Source organism: Pavona decussata, unplaced genomic scaffold (genome assembly GCF_977016875.1).
Source record: "Pavona decussata unplaced genomic scaffold, jaPavDecu1.1 SCAFFOLD_124, whole genome shotgun sequence".
Lineage (NCBI taxonomy): Eukaryota > Metazoa > Cnidaria > Anthozoa > Scleractinia > Agariciidae > Pavona > Pavona decussata.
The window spans coordinates 744004-766282 of NW_028145538.1; the positions used below are offsets into that span (position 1 = coordinate 744004).

Below are 22279 nucleotides of genomic sequence, written 5' to 3' on the forward strand. Positions count from 1 at the left end.
GATGGAAACCAAGAACGAGCCGTCTAATTGTTTTAGCATTCCTCAGTGATCGATCTATGAAGCAAAAAAATCTTTTTATTTCATAAATTTTGATATATTTTTGCAATGATGCATGCTAAATCGCGCACGCTCTGACAAACTGCTGTCTGACGGCACCTTTGTAGCCAATCAGATTACGCGTTACGCGATAGTCGGTCACTGAGGTATGCTAATAGTTAAAACTTGCGCGCTTGTTTGACCACCAGCTATGATGGGCTATCATTGACTATCATCAACTATCATTTACTTTGAGCGTGTTCAAATTCTTCATGATAGTTGATGATAGTTTTTCCCGTTTGACCATGCGCATGATAGTCAATGATAGTTTTTCGGTTAGCCATTTTCTCTACCAGCGCTCTCTAGATTCAATTTCCATTATTGCTCCCAATAACTGAAGGAAAATGAAGCAGCCTTCTCACTTTTGACACGAAAATTCATCCATGCCAAGTTTTGTTTGCTATGTTTACACTCGGCAGGTGGCTGACATTCGAAGCTCACGGCAAACTATCATTGGCTATCACAAGTTTCTTTGAGCTGTCTGACCACCGGCTTGATACTTGATAATAGTTGATGATAGTTTTGACTATCATCGACTAATCATGTGCCGTTTGACTAGGGCTTTAGTCTCCTAAAAAAGTAGTGACTGTGTAGGAGACTAGGGGTGCTTTCCATTTAACCAAAATCTTCACTTGGAAATTCAAGAAACTCTTGGTGACAAATTGAAAGGCTTTTTAAGCAGCCATCGCAGATGTGACACCCCTCTTCTAGTATCCATTCTTTTTCTTTTATTTTTTTTCTGTATATTTTTGTGTCGGTCACCCACAACAGACCCTGAGGTTTCGCTCGATCAAAACATGGAAATCTGGTGATTGCAAGTTTGAGTCCCAGCCAGGGTGGAAAAATTTTCTTTTTTTCTTTTTGTGGTTTTCGAAAGCTAAACACTCTAAAGCTTCCAAACAATTGGCATGCAAAGAAAACTAAGCAGAAGGGTTTCAAACCTTGAATTTTGGGTAAATGTGAATAATCACCCATAACTTGGTGACTTTAGATGTACTGGTGAGATTTTATTTCCAAAATCCTCAAAACGTTGCAGCGAAGATGAAAGTGAGTACTTGCCCTTGTAGGTGCAGAATTAACAACTGGAGGGCTATAATCAATTCCAAAATACTCCAATGTTAGCATTAGTAAATTATTCAGTCCAGGAATGCATTTGTTTGGAATAGATTATGCAGTAAAGCAACCATATTCAATGTTTGTTACATGAATACATCAAAACCTTTACAGACAAGAAATGAAACGTTACCTACATGTAAACACCAGCCATGAGAGCAGTGAGCAAGGAAAATTTTTTTTCATTTAATATTTGATTAATGATTTTGTCTTTTTATGGAAACAGAGCGGGACAAGCATTATGCGAGGTGGAAGAAGGCTGTTCAAAGAACAATGAAGTGGGAAGTGAATGATGATGAAAAAGAAGGTAAAAAAAATGAGCTCATTTCTGTGGGGGTATTATCAGAGGTAATTTAAGGAGGGTGCCTGCTTTTGTTACTGTGCATACGTTGTGCACATCTCGAGATACTCGGGTTTCCTATGGGTGGTGCCTACTGATACAGGGATTTTTTTGCGCGGTTTAAAACTATACAGAGAAAGCAGAACTTAGCAAGTGCTCTTGGTATCCAAAAAGGAAATTGGGGGTAACCATGCATTTTTCAGAGATAAGAAAGCTGCAATCTGGAAAAAAAAACTACATTGCTTTGTATTTTACTGTTTTTTTACATTGAATAACTATTGTTGCTTATAATAGTTATCTCTAAAAAAAAAAAAACGTGTGGTTGTAATCCCCAATTTCCTTTATGGATTTCAATAGCCCTTGCTAAGATCTGCTTTCCCCGCATTGTTTCAAAATTGGTTGGGTTTGATAATAATTAAAATGGCTTTACCTTCAAATTTCTAAGCTAACAGCTTTAAACAGCTAACTGTAACAACTTCCAATAATTGTAATGCTGGAAATATTTGACAGCAATTAACTGTTCATGAGGAGATATTTAAAATCATGTTTTGCATGTAAATTCAGGGGCTTGCAAGCAAAATAATGTTTAATTTATGTTCTGCTTTTTAAGTAAACTGGATAAGAATTAAATTATGTGTGTTTGCACATAACCTCTCTTTAAACTAACTTTTAACTTTGACTAACTTGGATTGGATGGACAATGGAAGTCAATTTTCTAGTGCTAACTTTATCCAAGAAAACATTGCTGTACATTTTTTAAGTTTTTAGAAATTTTCATATTCAAAGATACAACAATTTCAAGCTGCAAACATTTGAGAAATAGTTTGTTGCATGAAGGCTTGCATGATCCAGAACACATTTGAAATGATAACTGCTTTTTGCCTTATTTAACCTAATCACTGCACTTTCCAGATGTGTTCTCCTTAAATTGTTTCAGTTGTTTTCACTGCACAATTCATGTTGTTGTAGGTTGAACATGCAAAAGGTGTTCATGTCAGAGAAGTTTATTTGCAGGTCAGCTTGGCTCATGTTTTTCTTTTGTTTGCATGTTTTCACCCTCACGATTTACATACAAAGCATGATTTTATGTTAATGTTGTAAAATCCTTTTACATTATTTTGACAGTAATTTCTGTAACAATGTTATCTAATAGGCCACTTTGAACCTGAACCTATGAAAGTGATGCTTTGTGTTAAGTTTTTATAATAATTACTATGCAAATTAGTTTTAGTAATGATTCATATGCAAACAAAACTAATTTCCATGTGAAAAACTTTGCAGTTAGCCTTACTTAAATTGTGATGCATTGAGCCTTTTTGCACCTTTTTTCAACCAAATCTTGACTTTTTATAGGCTGTAAAAGTTACAAAATCTAGCCATCATCTGTCCCATGACCGAGCTAGTAAGGGGCATGGGTCTATTCCTTACTTGACGTCACAAACTGCTTTGCATGCATTTTCACAAAGACTTAATACAATGCAAATCATTTTGTGACGTCAATTCAGGAATAGACCCATGCCCCTTACTAGCTTGGTCATGGGACGGATGATGGCTAGATTTCGTAACTTTTACAGCCTATAAAAAGTCAAGATTTGGTTATAAGAAGGCGCTAAATAGCGCAATATGTTTCAAACAGGTGTAAAGATTTATTTAAGAGAAAAAAACATTTTGGGGTTAGGTACACTTTAAAAGCAACTTGGAAATAGCCTAGCCTATTGACAGAGCTTTGGTATTGCACATAATCTTCTTTTAAAACTGGTAATAACAGTTATGGATCACGTGGTCAAATCAGACACAGTATGCTTACCGTGAAAAAAGAAAATAATTGTTGTTATATTTAACGATCTAATCATTTTTTTTGTCAGGTGTGTGTGGGGGGAAGGGGGGTGTTTGGGCATTTACTAGCTAAAGGGCATTTCCCACTCATCTCCTTTTTCTTAGTTTAGCTTTGTATTGCTTTTTTTAACTTATTGTACTCGTGTTAGCCCTGTTTATGCGGGTTAGTTGATCCGACGTAAGCTCTCTCGATGAGCACTTAGTTGCTCTTAGAGCAAAATAATGTGTTCAAATATTGTTTAAATTAAAAAAAAAAAGAGAAAAGAACATTAATTTTATTCATTAACGTGAAGTATACAGAACAAGCATTTTGCTAGCATTTAAATTGATAACATGTTATTAACCTCGCTTTCTAAAATAATCATCATGTTACTTCCATCAATAAGTTAAATATTTCAACTTGAACTCAAAATGTGAAGTTCATATACCTGTACATCTCTATACCTGTGGTGATCATACAAAGTGCTTTAGTCAAGTCCATTCTGTATTATATTCTTGGTTGCTTTTTCAGGCTGCTTGAAGGAGGCATGTAATCGTTTTCTAGTTTATAGACTTGTTTTGATATGAAGAAATATGTCATTCTCTGATTTTTTTTGCTTTCCTTTCCTCCATTTTCGAGAAAAATGGGGTCAAAAATCGAGTCGGTGCCAAAAAAAAAAATAATAATGATAAAAATCACAGGCCAATATTCTTCAAGTCAAAACAAGTCCATATGTAAAGATTTAGCGAGATCTTGCAAAAAAAAAAAATTAAAATTTCACCCAAAAAGCGGTAATTATATGCCTCCTTTTGCGGGCAGCCCTTCAGTTGATTGGAATTATTTTCTCCAAATGTTGATTTATGGAAGAGGCTTTTATTAGATATGGTGTCTATTGGAGGGACATTTATATCAAAAAATGATTTTGGAGAGGTGTTTTGAAAATTTTAAAAATAGATATGGGTTCTTTATAAGATTGCATACTTAATATTATTATTAGACTATTTAAGGTGTTGTGGTATACCAAACGATTTCACCACTCACACTCATTTTCTTGGGTCTTAATTTTTATAGCATGGAAAAAATGTGAAAGTAAAGGCCTTTTTCTAGCCAAAATTTAAGACACTGAAGCCTTATTTTCTAGAAATTGTGAAAACAGTCTCATGATCATGAAATGTTGGTCTGTCAGATTTTGCAGCAAAATTAAGTGCCATTAAATGTTAGTGACAAAATAGTCAAAAATTAATTGTAGCACAGAAACTCAACATTGTGACAGCCATAATTATTTATTTCAAACATTATTTCAGTGACTGACGTTTTTTTTCAGTAAGTGACACAGGAAAAAGAAAATCTGAGTTGTCCCAACTGGAGTCAAACCTAAGACCTTCCGATTACTAGTTCGGATGTTCTACCATTGAGCTACAGGAGACTCGTGGGAGTAAGGCCATTGAGTCTCCTGAAGCTCAGTGGGAGAACATCGAAACTAATAATCAGAATCAGAGTATGCCTGTGTATCACTGACTGAAAAAAAAAATACATTTATCATTTCTTATGCAGGCTTAAAACATAACATTACATTTCTTTCACATTGTTGTTTCAGGTTTACCAACATCCTCCGCCGGAGTTCTAGGACCCGTCCTGTTTATATTTGGTAGTGTGGCAATTATGTTAATAGCAGCAAAAATGAGATAGCAGAGAAATAACAAATGATTATATAATTTTATGAGTGACAGTGTAATCAAATCTTTATGGAAATAAATTACTTTTTATAATCAAGAGTCTGATTAGCAAAATGTTGGGGCTACACAACTTCCTGTAATAGGAATTTTTGCAGTGAAATCCTCCAATTTGTGAATGGGACAGACACAGTGTGAAATACGGTATTTGAATAGGAAAACCTAAAATCCATCTTCAATTAACTTCCACAATTTCTGAATAATCAATTACACTTGTACGTTAAACCCAGTAATACAGTCTGTAGTCGTCAGGAAACTTAGAAGACAAATGTATGGAAGAGTGGAAACATGGGGTGCTTACCATTTACGCAAACCACCCGGGTGGAAATTTTCGGCATAAAATAATACAAAATGATTTAGCTTGTCTTAGAAGATGGATAACATGCAAAATGTATGAAAATCAGCTGTAAATCCCAAAAGGAGTAATAAAAATGCATCAGTTTGACCAGAAGCCCATAATTTCAGAAGTACTCCAAATGGACTGATGCATACCATTTGATTTTCCTACTGGAATTTCTGGGTTTTCCATGTAAATGGTAAGCACCGATGGTAACTGACCGTTAGCACAACTTCATCCTCAGATTTTGACGGAAATTTTTTCAGATTTCAAATTTTACAGAAATTATTTGATACTGAGTTAGGGTTTTCTGATGCTGTTCTTCCTTTTGTTGATGATTTCATGAAATACATGCCCCATTTCCAACAAGGCAGGTTTTCCTGCTAAAAGGTTTGTGTGGCTGCTGAAAATATCCACCCCTCGTCTGTTATGTGGCCTTCAATTCCTTTAGAAAATGTTGCCCCAAGATTTGTTGTTGTTGTTGCTTTTTTTGCACTTCGTTTGGAGCAAAAACTGAACAATATGGGCAAGCTTTCCGTTTATATTAGCAAGTTTACGCAACAGGACAGCTGATGTGGTGGGACGGCAAGTTGTCCTTATGTGACCAACGTGACGGCCAAGTTTTCATGACTCTAGAATGTAACATTCCTACCGCTCGTGGTTTTCACGTTGTCACAGATGAGAGAACACCAGTTATAGTTGCAAATCGCCTAAAAATGTGAAGGTACTAAGATGTCATGTTGGTCACACAACCATACTTCACCGTCCCCTTCCCTCAACCGTCCTGTTGCATAAGCTCACTATTAAACAAGAAAGCCACATTTTTTTTTAGATTTTTTAGAATCATCTTCCTTGAGCCCAAGTGGGGTTTGAACCAGAGACCTTCAGTACGGGACGCCCTATCATGTGTGCCACACAGACCTGACTACCTGTTACTTTGACCTGTCCAGGTGTACTATTTAATCATTGGTTTAACAGCCAAAACATTTTGTGGCACCCCCAAAAAATGCAAACAAGCTAGGAACACCCTCAAATGTTTCTCCGTTGTTATCTACTCGAGCCTGTCAACACAGCCCTCTTCTCATCTTCTCATCATTTTCTCATCAGATAGTGAGCTTGGGCTGCCAAAGTATTACCTTAGTATTTCAGTACAAAAAATAAATTTTCTCTTGGCCATGGCCAGCACTCGAACTTACAAATATTTTGACTGGTGGTGGGTGGCAGAGTGAGACACCAAAAATACAGAAAGAGGAAAAAAATGTATATTACTAGAAGTGGTGCAGTAGTGCGACGGCCTCTTAAAAATGAAGCACAAAGCAGCTAGCAGCTTATAACATTTTCAGAAGGAATTGAAGGCCAGATTTAAAAAAATCTGGCAAATTATCTGAGCTTAATTAAACATTAAAAAAATGATCTAAAAAAAAACTGTTGGTTGGTTATGCCCTGATTCGTTCAATTAATATAAAAAGATACTTTGGAAACTTTATTTGCCTTTAACTTGATTTATTTTATTATATTCATGATTCAACAATAATAATACATATTTTTGTATTCTTTGACAAACAGAAGAAGTCATTCTTTCTTGTGCTCAAAAACTTTACCCTCGAAGAGGCAAAATAGTGTAACTGTTGTGATTAGTGTAAGGAATCAATTTTTAATTATTAAAATCAGTGGTGATTGTTAATGACCTTAGTCACTGGTCTTAGCTTGGTAAAGATGAAGAACAGCCCCCTTCCCCCTGCCTCCACCAACAAATACATAAGTCAGCTGTCAGAAAGCTGAGAGTCTGCTGACAGATAATTATTGGGGGAGCTTTTCTTCAGTTTTTCCCTTTGACAATACTTTAATAAGTTAGTTCAACAACCCAACATTGCTCGCAGTTGCAATACAATCCAACGGAATCTTTAGTCCCTCAGCATCATAACCTTTTCACTCCTAAAAGCACTCAATTTCAAAATGAAAAAGTTTTTTTTATGGAAAGTATTGAAAAGGAAACAATACTGTGTTAAAGGAGCTGCTTATTTTTTTCATTTCAATGCTAACACATGAAGATTTCATCCACAGACTCAAAAGTTGTAACAACATTGTATGACCTAATAAACAGTACCATGAGAAATACTGTTTAATAGCTTCCATTTGAATAGTTTAATACACTTCAGGATTTCATCCACCAGTTAGGACCACCTACAAGAAAGTGCTGCTCAGTAGCTTTCAATTGAATGGATGGTCACACTTTAGGATTTCATCCACAGACTCAAAAGTTAGAACTACCTTGTAAAGCATAATTTTACAGCACCACAAACAAGTACTGCTCAGCAGCTTTCATTTGGATGGTCACTTTAGGATTTCATCCATGGATTTCAAGGAGTAGAACCTTATCACATGACTAAAAATGTGAAAGGGTTAAATGATTTAAAACTACGAGGCAGGGTACTTTGTGACATTACATAAAATGCAGATTTCCTTGTTGCTATGTTGCACTTGAAAGTGCAGTTGCATTCATGAGAAGTGAAACGCAACTATTTTATTAATATTATTGTTGAAAGGAGATGTTAGCGAGATGATAGCATCCCCATCCCCTTGCCTCTCTTCACTGCTGCGCCTGTCTTGCGATTGTGATTTGCTCTCATTCCTTTATTCCTTTCATTGTGCGCTCTTTGTTTTGACTCTGAAGCACTTACGCCCCTACCACGCCCTCTGGGTCCTCCTTTTTGCCCCCCTCCTGGTGCCTCCTCCTTTTCCCCACTTTTCTTTGGCCCTCTCGGACCACGTTGCCTTCGATTTATAAGAGCTTTGTCTACTTCCTGTGTTTCTTCTTTGGTTTTTCCTTTGCCCTCTTCAGTAGTTGAGCTCTCTTCTTCACTTTCTTCATCTTCGTCTTCTGATGGTACGGGTGATCCGCCCAAAACACGAGGGATAGTAAAAGGCCTAAGAAAGTTACCAGGGAGATTGTTAACCCTTTAAGCTCCAACAGTGATCAGCGTCTAATCTCTCCTTACAATAACACTGCTTGATTGTTTATGTAATGTTTAAAACACGAGCAGGAGTGCTTTATCGGGTTCAAAGCCAGAAGGCCCAGCTGAGTGGTTTTAGACCCGATAAAACACGTACTGCAAATTTTTTTGAACGGCTTCAAAAACATTCCTGGAAAAGCGTGTGTCAATAGAGTTCATAACAATTATGCTTTTGTGAACGTTGGCAATTAGCATAGGAAAAAACACCGCATACTAATGAGGAGGAGGTTTATTAATATAATGTCACTGCACGTGATGTATTATTGACCATTAATGAGTTCTTAAAACACAGGTATTAAAGTGCTACTGTGATCAAATTTTTACCTCTTGAATTTTAAGTTTAATCACATAGAATTCTAGGAAAGATTAAAAATGCTGTTTACCGTTTCTAAATATCTGCATTAGTTCCGGAGATATTTAACTTTGAAAAATGTGTAAAATATGTAAATGAGAGGACTGATGACGTCATAGTATCAACTCAATATAACATCAAGCATATAAATAGAGCTATCTCAGTCAATTTACATCAGAGACCATTGAAACCTGGTAGGCTAATAGTCCTAAAGGCAATACACCTACAGCTTTAAAAAATTCGGTTCCCATGGCAACTAACTCTTTTCCAGCCCCCTCCAACCTGATTTCAATATTTTAGTGATTTTCAGCTTGAAAAACATTTAACAAGGCCACGAACTCGACCTAACATATTTATATGCTTGTTGGATTATGCAGATAGGGCCCCATTGGCAAATATCAAAACAGAACGCCAACTGCGGCCAGCAAAGCCTTAAGTATCAGGGAGGACTGGAACCCAGTATGTTGCCATGGTAACAAAATTGATAAGCTCATATTGTGGAGCGCACCTAGAACAATGTCACTGCAAAGAATCAAGCATTTCTGATACACATTGGCTGAGATATCATAATATTTGATTAAAATTTGGTTGATATTATGACGTCATCACTTGGCTAATTTGCATATTTTAAAAACTGGAATATCTCTGGAACAAAAAGAGATATTTGAAAATAGTAAACAGCATTCTTCTTCTCGTACAGACTACTTGTTTATGTTTTCAAGTGGCTTAGATTTGAAAGACGCGAATTTCGTCATAGTAGCACTTTAAGAATAATGGGATAATCACCCAAGATAACATGCGTTGATTGATAAACAAATTCTCTCAACTAGTCCCATAATAAATATGTAGAGAATAGAAGGGAGAGTATACATGTTGATATTAAGAATTAAAGGGTTAAATTGACAGCACAGGCTGGCACACAGTTCAGGAAATGACATAGAAAAATGGAGTGTGGACAAGCTGTGGGTTGGAGGGGGGGGGGGGGGGATGATCAGATTTTACTCCCTGTACTATCCACACCCAATTTTTGAACCTTCCTTAGCAGCTCTTACTTCTTTGAACTTTTCTTGCAAAGTATTATTAAAATGGAATGGCGCTGTTAATATGACCACTGAAGGGCCATGAAAATTTGGTTTTATTGATGCAGTGATCACATTATCAGTCAATTTTGTCTTTCCAATGACCCCCCCCCCCCCCAGCCCTAAGGAAGGTCATTAGACATTTGAACTGGTAGAGAGTCCCAGAAGTGAAAGCTTTCAAAGGAAAGCATGAAGCTTAGTTGGGGGGGGGGGGGGGTCTTCAAAGCAAAAACATGTCATGTTGATAGGGTTATGAAATCAATATTTTCTGGAACAACACTACAGCTAGGAGGAAGACTGTGAAGTGAAATTTGTCGTAATCTAAGCAATATTACAGAGGAGAGAACCTTTCATCAAAGTTTTTTTCAACAATGAGAAGAGTGTTGAACTTCCAAAGACGATTTGAGGGTGTGAATGTGTGATGAAAAACTTGAAGCAATAAAGAGAAATGGAAGACAAAATCACCACAAATTAATAAGTTAACACTTCTTCAACACTTGCACTTTACCTACCTTCGCACTGTTAGTTCATCTGCTGAGTCAGCATCTTGTGCACCGACATTTTGAGAGTCGTATGTGTCATCATACTCATCATCATACAAACTAGCAGTCCATACATGTCGATTAAACACATCATAAGCAGAATAACGCTCCTTCACTGTCTCAGTAATGTCACTCTTATCAGACAACAAAGTCTTGAGATTCCCTTTGTCACGGCGCTTTCCTTTGTGAACTTTTGAAACATCAACCTTGCTCCCTGAGAAAACATCAAATTCATCTTTGTCATAAACTGATTGTCTTTCTTCCAGTATTGCCTTCACCGGCTGTTTTCTATTTTTCATTGCTTCTTCCTTTGACAAGTTTCTGTTGAGGTTTCGAAGGGACGCTGGCAGGTTGTCCTCCAGTAACAAGTTGATGACTTGTTCCACATCATAGTTAAGTTCCTCTAAACAGAGCATCACAAATCCATCACCAAGTCCTGGCAGCAGATCCTGGACATGACTCACCAAAGAAAATAGCTCCACATCATTCACAGTCTTGGAAGTTGCTCCAGCATTCTGCAAATTAATGTAAAATGTAGGATGGCATACTGGCATCTTCCTTTATAATAGGCTGTCTAAGACAGACTTGGATGATACAGTTTGTCATTTTTCTTCTACTAAAATAGTTGATGCAGCAAAAGGTGTCAGATTAAAATGGGTGAATTGCAAGAGAGGCCACCCTTCCATCCTCCCTGCCCAACCCAAACTGTATCTCCATTGTATACTATACTACATCCTATGCCTTTGGAGTGTATTAAGTGGATATCAGGGACCTACAAACTGTACATGAGACAACTTTTAATAACGCTTTTTAACTTACTTCGCATTCCCTGAACTACTTTGCGACAATTCCAACTTATTTAATTTGCGTAAGGCAGCCAAACTATCCAGGAGCAGAATTCTTAGGGTGGCTTTCCACTTCAGAAAGAGAAAGGAAATTCCAGACTCGTATGTTCATTTTGTTCATAAAACCTTGAACTGATGCATGAGGACGGCAAAGAAATGTACCAAACAGCAGAACACATTCGGTTTTATCAACTGAGTTGATAACTAAAGGTAATTTCGCCAACATAAAGAGATTAGAATGGTGAAATTACCCTTTCCTGAGCCATAAGTCCATTTTCATCAGTAACATCCTCTTCAGTCCATTCCTCCAATTGGCCATTGACAGCAACACTGATGTCGTCACCACTGAGTTTTGTGCTTGAGCGGCGCTCTTGTTCAGCGGCATTCTTTTTCTGAATAACATGGCTTGGAAATATTTGTCTTGCACTGTTGACAGCAGCCAAAATGTACTCCACTCTAGTCTCGTCCAAACTTGCTGAAGAATGCCGTTGAATTTTGTCGAAGTCTTTTTTGATGCTGAATCTTGAGTCATAACTACTCAGAAATCTAAATTAAAAATAAAGAAAATAGCAAGTGGAACTTCCTCCTTAAATTTTGTTCTAAACTATAATTATTTTTAGTACTTAATGATGTTAAGTAGGAAGGTAATGGCGTTATTTATGGCAAGATGTAATCAACCGTGACCATGCATCATCTTACAAATAATTGTAATTTTCATTAAGCCACACACAGCCAAATGAGTAAAATCTTCCATTTTGGCCAGAGCCAATCCATTTAATTTCAGGAAATTTTCTGTGAACATCAAACAGAGCAGCCTTGGTTAAAATCTGTCAGGATATTTTTGACTTCAGGAAATAAATCAGGTGTTCAGGTATTCACACTCACAAGACTTGCTCATTACCTGTTTTCAAAAGTTAATGGGAAGATGATTTTCATGACTGAAAGTTAAATTTCTCCTTAAACATCAAAATGTACTGTCTAGTAGATTTATTCAAATGTTACCTTTTCTCAGAAAGAACGGATGTCAGCACATGCAAAAAATCTTCAACACAATTTTGAACTGTGTCATCACTGCTTCTACTTTTCCTACAAATTATACAAGAAAACAAGGCATATTAATTTATAACCCCCAATTAGGTGTTATTTTTGGGAAATGCAAAACAGCAACCCACTTACATGTAAGCAAGGGTAAATTTTACTTTTGAAATAAGGCTCAATTGTAGGTCGAGAGAGTTGCTATTACCAGCATCACTAACAACGTTGCAAACACAAGAGATACAACTACGGTAACTGCAAGTCAGATCTCAGATCTTGCAAAAGTTCTTATCAAAGGTATGGCAGGCAAAGCACTAACCCATTGCACGTTCATAGAATACAGTCGAACCTTCCGTAAGTGACCACCCATAATGTCAAGGATATGTGGTCGCTTACGGGAGGTGGTCGCTTACCAGAGGTCAGACCACAAAAGGGGGGGGGGGGGGGGGGGAAGGTCTAAATTCCAGGTTATTTACATGATGGTAATTGCAGACACCTAACGGCTTTTGCCATTGCTTATCGAAAGCCTAAGTAAAAACTTTTCTTTAGACTGCCTGATTTAGGACCAAACAGTAAACAGCATTTTTGCAATGTTACATTTCAAGTGTAACACATCAACAACTTTGGCGTTTGTTTGTTTGTTACATAATCCAGTTGACGTTCTTTATTGCCACAATTTTTGTTGAATAATACAAGATTGAGAGAGTCATCACAGGCCGTGCATGTAAATGCATGCTATTTACCAGATAAGAGAGTGCATGTGCATGTATAGTTATAGTGCATGTATATGTTATCATTTGTTTCAATTTGTTTCAATGTCGGGAGACACTTCCGGTAGCTCCGGCTGTGGGAATTTTAGTAATACGGCATCCGCTGTAATGATGGGGGCCAATATGTTACAGTCAATTTCCACCCGTGAGAGAAACAGCAGATTGTGCCGTGTCAAGTGGTCGCTTACGGGAGGTTAAAAACAATAGAAAATTTTAAACAATCATCTCTGAGAGTGGTCGCTTACAGGAGGTGGTCGCTTACGAGAGGTAGTCGCCTACGAGAGGTTCCATCTATAGTGATTGGACATGAAAACTTTTGGTATTTTGGAAAAGTGGTCGCTTATGAGAGGTGGTCGCTTACGAGAGGTGGTCGCAAAGGGAGGTTCGACTGTATTACTGATTTTAGTTTTACTTGCAATGTCCGACAGAAAAGCTGTTTAAGGTGGCTGGCACTGATTTCCAATACTTTCCAATACTTAAACTTTGATGGATTGTATTGATACCACCACTCTTTATCAGATGATACAACAATAATGATATCAAACAAATGGCATTATTGGTGAACAAGTAAAATGTATTGTTCACAGTCACCTTTAATTTTGGAAGATTACTGTATCCCTTATTCACCTGAAACTAAAATTAATTCAACAGGTTACACCATTGCTACAGTAACCTATCAAGTCAAACAAATTAACCGTATTAACTTGTTTACCAATGTTTGGGCATTAATTTTGTTTGATACCATTATTAAATATTTGTAGTATCCACTGATAAAGATTGGCAGTAATGATTGATCAAATTATAACTTAAAGGAAATGCTTTGAGCCACCCTTAACGGTGGTTCCAAAAAATATCTATACATGTACCTCCCTCAAGGAAGGTCACTGGAATTCTTAAGGAGGGGGGGGGGGAAGGTGAGTCTCAAGGGCCAAACATTTGAAAGGAAAGTATCAATTCAAGCCAAATCAGAATTTCCAGATTGGAGAGAGGTCTAATCCAAAAACCTTTCTCTGGGAGAGCTATGGATTTTTTCTAGATTAAAACAATGATATAAAGACCACAAATCAAATTAAAATCAAATACTCTAGTTAACAAATCAACAGCAGTTTTCTGTGGTCTATACACTTATGGACCATAAATTGACATCATAAAATGTTCAAAACTCAAATGCAGCTCATGGTGTCCCTGCCAGGTTTTGAACACTTTACAGTGTCATTTTATGGTCTATAAGGCCCGGTTCATACGTCGAACTTTACATGAGCCGAACATAATACCTATTAAGGTCGATCCAAATAATTAAGTTCGGCAGTTGATTCAGACGTCGAACCTAACTGAAGTCAAACTTAATTAAAGCTAAAGTGAGAAAGTAGATTTTCGTGGTCAGCGGCTGTTGTTTTTACTCAACAAGATTCAAAATGGCGGGAAAGATGAATTCTGACGTGGAAGAGCTTGTTAGGTAAAATAATAAAGACAGGCCAAACACGGCTCCTGCTGGTCGAGATAGGAAGAATACGACCTTCAAAGCTAATTTGCTCTTACGAGTACGTCTTTCAAAGATCTCCCTTTTCTGTACGAAAGTAAGGAAGGGTCTTTGTAGATCTCCCTTAGCAGAGGCAGATTTTCTATCAAGTGTCATTTACCAGGAGCCATAATCAGGGATGGAGACTGTAACGAGATGCCATTTTGACTTGTGGGCCTGTCCCCATGTGTTGTACCAAAAAAATCTATTTTTAGAGAAAAAATTGCGCCATACGCGCGTGCGCGCACGCGTGTAAACGGCCAGGATCGTGCGTGCAGAAATTGAAATTTTTTTCTACCCGTTCAAAATGGCGTCCAAATTTTAAAATTCTGCCAGGGAATATCTCCTCAGTGCCCACATTTAAGGAATTAGACTCTCACAAAGAAAAGGTAACAATTGAAAGAAGACGGGAAAAGTTGGAATAAGCGGCCTATTGATCACATGACTCTCACAGTAAAGTCAAAAAGGCGCCAAAACGATGGCGCTGCGTGCGTTGCTACTGTTGAATGAATGAAGGGGTCTCGCTATTGGAACATATCGTTCTGTGAGTTCTCTCCTGTCAGAGGTTTTTCATGTTTTTTTTCTCCTCTGGCGAAGTTTATAAATAAAATAAAAAATAAAAAAATAAAAAATAAAAAAAGCTTACACTCTACGGACATGTACTCAGACAGGTAAGGACTTTTTTTATCTTTAGTGAATTTTTTCTCAGCTGCTTTCCGTCTCACATATAAGGTAGTAGCCCCACGCAAATTTGCGTGTATTCACACGGGTTTATGACGTGACGGGGGGGGGGAGCAATTTTTTCAAAAAATAGATTTTTTGGTACAACTCATGGGACGCGTGGAACCCACTTTTACGGTCTCCATCCCTGATTATGGCTCCTGTGTTTACTTATCTGAATTGTTTTAGGTTAGGCACAGAATGGCGATATTCCATAACAAACCTCAAAATGTTTCTGTGGGTTTTTAGTTTGTTTTGTAGTGCCGACATTCTTTCGCAGAGGTTGACTTCTGAAAGAGTTTTACTATAAGGTTATCGAGGTAACCTCTGTAGCGTAATCTCTGTTTGAATAGAGTAATGTTTTCTTCAAATGTTGTTTTTGAAGATTTTGTTCTGAGAAGTCTTGATGCTTCGCCTTTGATATAGCCTGTATTGGAAAGTTTCTGTCGGGCAGGTTTGGTACACTTCAAGAATAAATTCTTTTTTTCTTTTTTAATCTTTCGCATCTCAGACAAGTATACTCAGTTGTTTCGAAACAAGAAGAACAAGCACATTTCTCTTTTCCCGCCATCTTGTTCAGAATGAAGTCCTTTGCGCACATGCCAAGTCGATGGAATGCACAGACCTCTGGGATAGATATAATTTATATAATTTATACGTAATGTATGCATTTGGTTCGGCACATGAAAAGTTCGACGTCTGAATCGAAGTCGAACTTTTGCCGTTCTATTCAACTGGCGCAGTCGAATAGAACGGCGGGTCGACCCAAATACAAATATGTCGATCCTAACTGATTCATACGTCGATCTTTACATGCGCCGAACCAAATGATTAGGTTCGGCGCATGTAAAGTTCGACGTATGAACCGGGCCTAAGAGTACAGACCATAGAAAACTGCTGTCAATTTGTTTTTTACAATAACATGAAAAAAGTACAAGCTTTATTTTCCGTTGAGAAAGCGTGCGTTACATCTGGCATGACAATTTTTGTTGTCTGCATTCATATAGACAATAGCTACAAACCAATCAGTGCACAGAAACTTTGACAGTTGTTGTAAAACAAGACATACCTGTCATCCATGGGTTCAATACAACAAGTTTGTAGAACAACATGGCAAAGCTTGATGAGTGCTACCTTGACATGTTTCCACTTCTCCTTCAATGGCCGTAATTTAATGTCAATAAAATGCTGTCTAAAATACGGAACAATCAGTTCATAGAAACAAGCCAATCTTTGAACAAAATCCTGCCTGAGAAATGAATAGCACACCGGAGGAAATGTGCTCATAAAAGCCAGCAGTGTCTCAGAGGTATCATTTAAATAAAGGAGAATATCTTCCAGCTGTTCAGTAGACAAGGATGCTTTTGGCCCATTCTTTAGGTCAGTGAGCTTTTGAGGAAAATTCAATAAGTCCTCTGTTTTAGGCATAATTCCACACCTTGACAGAATTTCATCCAATGTTTCGTAAATTGTTGGGATTGTTGCATCAAGATCATCATGATATCTGGGAAGAAACACCAAAACAAAAATGGTTACACTCTACTAGACTTTCCATAGGCATTTCCACAAGACAAATTCAAGCAGTGAAGTTTGTGGGCGGGCTGACCAAAAAAAAAAAGACGTGGTAGCTACATGCACGCCATTCTACTAAAAGCAGTATGTAGAGTATAAGGATTCTTTCTGCATTTGTGAGTCATGTCTCCAGAATACATAGTGCCAGACTAGCTTTTTCCTGCTTATGAAGGTTGAAGAGTTGAGAGCATAACTGTCTTAAGTTGAATTTTAAGCCAGTTTTTCATTTTGCTCAAAAGTTTCTGAATTTTTATATTTTACGACGTAGTATCTTTGTTCCTTTGTTTTTTATTTTCACTTATACTGTTATTTATTTATTTATAATAGTTTTTTTTATCTTATCGCGTGTTTAGTATTATATATTGTACAGTTGGTAATCCAGCCTCTGGGCTGCAATGGATTTTTAATAAAGCTATCTATCTATTTAAAGCTATCTATCTATCTCTATCTATCTAAGTTTTGCATGTGCATGGTCTTCAATTTAGTCAGTGATCCATAAAGCATGTTGTGTCTTTTACTGGTTTATGCTTAGGTTTCGAGAACAATGAAGCTAAAACACTGAATTATTGAAAGAAAACCAAAGAAAGAAGCAGACCAACAGATACTTTGAAGCGTAAAAAAAAACAGAGCAATGTTCTTTTCTTAAATTGAAAGCCACATGTATGCAAAAATCAATTCAGGCACTATGTCTTTGGAGAGAAACGAAAAATCGTCTTAAATTACAAGAAAACTCATCTATTCTTACTTTGGTTGCTTAGAGAAAATATTTTCCAGCATTTTCCTGAGCAGTGGAGTATTGTTGCTGCTCTCTCCTCCATACAGGGCACAGATGTCCATGAATTTGGGAACATCAAAAAGAAAGTTCTCATAAAGAATATCTCCAAATGTGCTTGGTGTAATGAAGTCCTCCTGTAAGAAAAATAGAGTTTCGGTTTGAATGATAATAACTTCTGTGTCTGTTTCATATGTGTCCTCCAAAATCTTCACTTTGTTTGGAAAATTGAGAAGTTGTTCAGACAACGTACACTTCAGATTTTTTCACCAAGTGAAACAAACCATTCCTGATTCTTAATAGCCTGATTCTCAGACTGTCCAGGTTGCTCAAATCAGGCTAGATTTTTAAAAGCCAATGCTACAATATGTCGAGCTTGACAGTACCAGTATGTGAATCATCCAGTGGTATGTATTTTGACACCTGACTGACTTCTAACTTGTGAATTACACAATGAAAGTTAGCCCCTTTCAGAAAATCTTGAAGCAGTGACTAATGAGAGAGTAATACATGTAGTCCAATACCCCTCGGCACCTCCACTCAATCTAATGGATACTAACAAACCACAGCAGTCTGTTGAGTTAGAAGTTTTTTTCTTTTTTCAATAATCTTGCCTTGGATTCCTTGTGTGTTGACATCCTAAGATATGTCATGAAAACTCTTTTGTGCACATTCTCATGATGAACAACCAACTCTGGTGGAAGGACAGATGTGGCATCAAAGTTTCTGCAAAGGATTGAGAAAAACATCCAGTAATTACAGGAGCTTTGGTATGGTTTCCATCCTTTAAAATGATTTAGTCAGCTCATTCTATATATTTACAGTTTTTAAGAATGTTCCAGTCCATGCTATGACAAAACTACCTGCCTTCCTAAGACTTTCAGAATAAGTGGTATGAACCCTGTATATATTTTGGTTTAAAATTTGTTTTAGCTTTAGAAGTTTTTGAAGCAGTTTGATTTTAATTTTTCTTTGTGCATTCATTACCATAATCTGAGACAAAGGGAAACAAAGATCAAACTGGTTTGAAATTTTTTAAAAACCAAAAAAAAAAAAAAAAAAATTTGAACCACAACATAATTATACATGAACCTTTTCCCAATCCTTGTTTGATCTCCTACCTTAGTGCACTTCTGAGATAACTATCCAAACACTGCTGTAAAGTTTCATCAAATATCACCTGCAAGGAATCATGCAAGCACAAATTTACATCCTCTCCCACTCGTATTTGCCCCTCTAAGAACTTTACGAGCAACAGGTTCAAGCTCCACTAACAGTAGGAAACAGGTGGAAAAGGAAAGAACTGCATAGTGTTGTATAAAGGGCTGGGAGTAACCTGAAAGGAAGGGTGGATATCAGTACAGAAGAACGCTGCTCGCTCAAACTCAACTTGAACTCGCCACTAACTTGAACAAAACCTGATTTGCCCCTGATGACCCCATGAGCAACATCGAACTCAGTTAACTCAAACTCCCCCGCCAACTCTCCCTCCGAGTCCCACAAATTAAAGGTACATGGGGTGCTGTGTGTGTACTTATAGAAGGAGATTGTTTGCTTCAGTCAAGTTGAACTTTACTTAAAATAAATTTAGTCACAATTACTTGATAATTGATAATCTATTGATAATTTATTAATTAATAGTTTTCATATACAGTTTTTTCACACAGCTTATAGAAAGACCTTTTTTTAATTGCATTTGATATAGAAAGAATGCATGAGTTCCTAATTACGTTTGGAGTCAAGATTGTATGTGACAGTCGATCAACAAATCAAATAAATGGATCTTGGGACCCATATCTGGCATTCCCGCAGATTTTGCAGGGGCAGATGACATCATCACCAACTCGGCAAAGGAGAGAGAGCATGGGATTGAGATCATCGAACGCACTCCCTAATCTTTGATTATTACTAGTGATATGACGTCAAATTTTAATTACATGTAAGAATACAACTAAAAGGTACCATTAACAAGAACTGACAAGAGAATATGCAGGTAACATTAAGAATGAAAGGGTTACTAAAAAAATTTACCTGACACCAAAACTTGCTGTGTGGAAGACTCAAAAGCCATTTTAAGTCTTCATCAATGAAGACCATCCGTTCTCTCCATTCTTCAACCCTACCATGATCCAGAACGGATGCAGACAGAGGGGGAGGCGTGTAGGAAACAAATTGCACATCTTCAACCCAGACAGGATCCTGTTGTTTTGACAAAAAGATGACAAAAAATGTGAATGGACTTTAAAAGAAGTTCAACTGTTACAGTATATTTAGTATTTATTTATTTACTAACATCAGGACATAAGTGACCTTATTTCACAACTTTGGTGATGACTGATTCTTGTTCATGAGTGGTTATCACGTTCACTAGTCTCCTACATGGTCGTTGTTAGTGTCGTCACTCAACACTTCTCTCCTAAGAACTAAGAATTGCTGGGTAGGAGACTACATGTTCACTTGTTTTTGCAGACAGTCAAACCTCTCCATTATGGACACCGAAGGGACAGAGCAAAGTGTCCATGTTAAGGGCGATTTACACGGTATGACTGTCGCATGCGACACGCTTACGATTGGCCTACGACACAAATTGTTTCATGTAAAATCAAACTTACCACTTTCTTACAACTGTTGTGCACGTCATAAAAAATGTCGTTGGATTTTAAAACATGTTTAAAATCCTACGACAATCATAGGTATAGGCAATGTTGAGTGATTAGGTTGTGTGCGATTTTTTGCATCATGTGAGCAGTGCACACTCTAGAAATCGCATGCAACAACCATAAGCAAAAGTTGTACCGTCTAAATCGGCCTTAAGAGAGTTGTCGATGGCAATGACGTCACTTTTAAGGCTCAACATAATACATGTATATGCATGAAGTGACCATGCAGAAACGAATGATAAGTTTTATTGACTGTATTATTAGTCCTGATAGTGATTAAAAACAGTTTTATGTACAGTTCATTGAATTGGCTATTGCTACAGTATTTTCTTTTTGTAAGGCTTAGCTTTGGTAAATAAAGTGTTGATGTTTGTGTAACGCAACAGAGGGGTGTCCGTAAGGAGAGGTTCAACTGTACCTACATGACTGTATAAACTAAGTATATAAAATGTAATATAACCAGGGCAGCCAAAACATCACTTACCCTGGTACAACTTTTTCTAATGAACCCTCAGTAATTTATTCAGTTTAAGAAGCAAAAGGTTAGTCTCAAGATATTGGATGTCACCAAAACAATACAGTTATCTAAAATATCAAATATTTCCAAGACAGGCCTTGTTTAAACAGAAAAAATCATAATCTAGTCATGGTCCCATCCCTGACTGACATGGGTGGAGTGGGATGGGGTACTATCACATGTTAGAAATATTTGCCATTGATCTACAATGGGCCTCTACTATGTCCATTGGCATAATTAGTCTGAAATGATGGGCACTTATCAGTATAATTTTAATTGATGTAATCTTTTTAATATATCTTTTTACTTCTATGAACAAATTAGTGCATTATGAAATAAGTGAAAATAAGAGCTGTTGAAGTATATGCAGAAAACTTGTTTAAAAATGTATAAAAGAAAACTCAGATAATCACAGTCTGAAATGGGTCTACAGCAATTTCAAGAGGATTTTCGGTCTTCAGTGGGATAGGGGTTCCCAGAACCCAGCCAAGTATCCCCACTGAGAAGTTTTTAAGCTTCCATAACCAATGCTAATGATCTTCTTTGTTAAAATCTGGGTCCAGTTGTTCAAAGGCTGGATATTTTTATCCAGTGGATAAGTCACTATCCGTCAGTTTCAATCTGTGCAAAGATTTCAGTATTTCCCCTTGTACAAGCTAATATGCACACTCTAACCACAGTTAAGTTTGGGAGTGTACGAAAACCTTGGACCCTGAATAGTGCCTTATCCAGCGGATAAACTTATCCGGCCTTTGAACAACTGGGGCCTGATGTATTGTTGAATGCATGCATAATTTGAGATTTTCAATCACGAACCAGCTCTGGGATTTCTTCAGCAATCTTTGTCACAGGATTCACCGTCTTTCTCACACGTAAATCCAAAGGAATACAGTCAATTTCTTTGTCTTTCTACAGAAAAGGTAAGCAAAAAAATTATTATTTTTATTTATTACTTTATTTTATGATGATCTTTTACATTTTAATTTTTTTTACATATTTTGGCTTACGTTCCTTTGCAGTTGCAACCCAAGGCGGGCCGGAGGATAGTACCAAGATCACATCCATTTCTCACGGTTTATTCTAGAAATTGGCTTGTGACTGCCCAGTAGGCCATCATCAAATACTTGAAAGGCCTTTCATTTTCACAAAATTAATAGGGGCCCCAAACTTATTTGAACTTGGTGCTCATGGTGTAAAATTAATCGTGTCTTACAAGCTTTTTTTCCTAAAAGGAAATAACAAAACTTTTATCAACAAAATACTTTGCTCACTTATGCTTTTAAATTTAATACTGACCTTTTTCTTTGACATTTTTTGCTCAAAATATCCCAGTAATTCAAACAACTTTCGCTCTCGATTTCGTTTCAGATGCGTCCGCCATGTTGGAATCCACAATTTGTGTTGTCAGCAGCTTTCCAAAAAGGGGGGATTGTCTTATTGGTAATCC

At 37.1% G+C, this 22279-nt stretch overlaps 2 protein-coding genes across 3 annotated transcripts in view; one reads left to right on the forward strand and one right to left on the reverse strand.

Moving 5' to 3' along the window:
- Positions 1 to 7119, forward strand: part of LOC146469344 (glycerol kinase 3-like) — a 25579-nt gene extending 18460 nt beyond the window's left edge. The window contains exons 18-20 of one of the 2 annotated variants that reach the window (XM_085123390.1): positions 1436 to 1516; positions 2519 to 2563; positions 4963 to 7119. In XM_085123390.1, coding sequence (XP_084979516.1) covers positions 1436 to 1516; positions 2519 to 2523 — 86 coding nt within the window. In that variant the 3' untranslated portion in view covers positions 2524 to 2563; positions 4963 to 7119. The remainder of the gene's footprint in view (positions 1 to 1435; positions 1517 to 2518; positions 2564 to 4962) is intronic. The other variant, XM_085123389.1, reaches the window with a different exon arrangement.
- On the reverse strand, positions 5762 to 22237 carry LOC146469345 (activating signal cointegrator 1 complex subunit 2-like). The gene is made up of 11 exons (XM_085123385.1): positions 22129 to 22237; positions 21649 to 21741; positions 19687 to 19854; positions 18777 to 18835; positions 18270 to 18381; positions 17629 to 17792; positions 16381 to 16815; positions 12270 to 12353; positions 11519 to 11813; positions 10393 to 10937; positions 5762 to 8363 (listed from the first exon to the last, which is right to left on the reverse strand). The coding sequence occupies exons 1-11, from the start codon at positions 22141 to 22143 to the stop codon at positions 7988 to 7990; spliced, it is 2346 nt and encodes a 781-aa protein (XP_084979511.1). The 5' UTR covers positions 22144 to 22237; the 3' UTR covers positions 5762 to 7987.
- Positions 22238 to 22279: the final 42 nt, after the last annotated feature.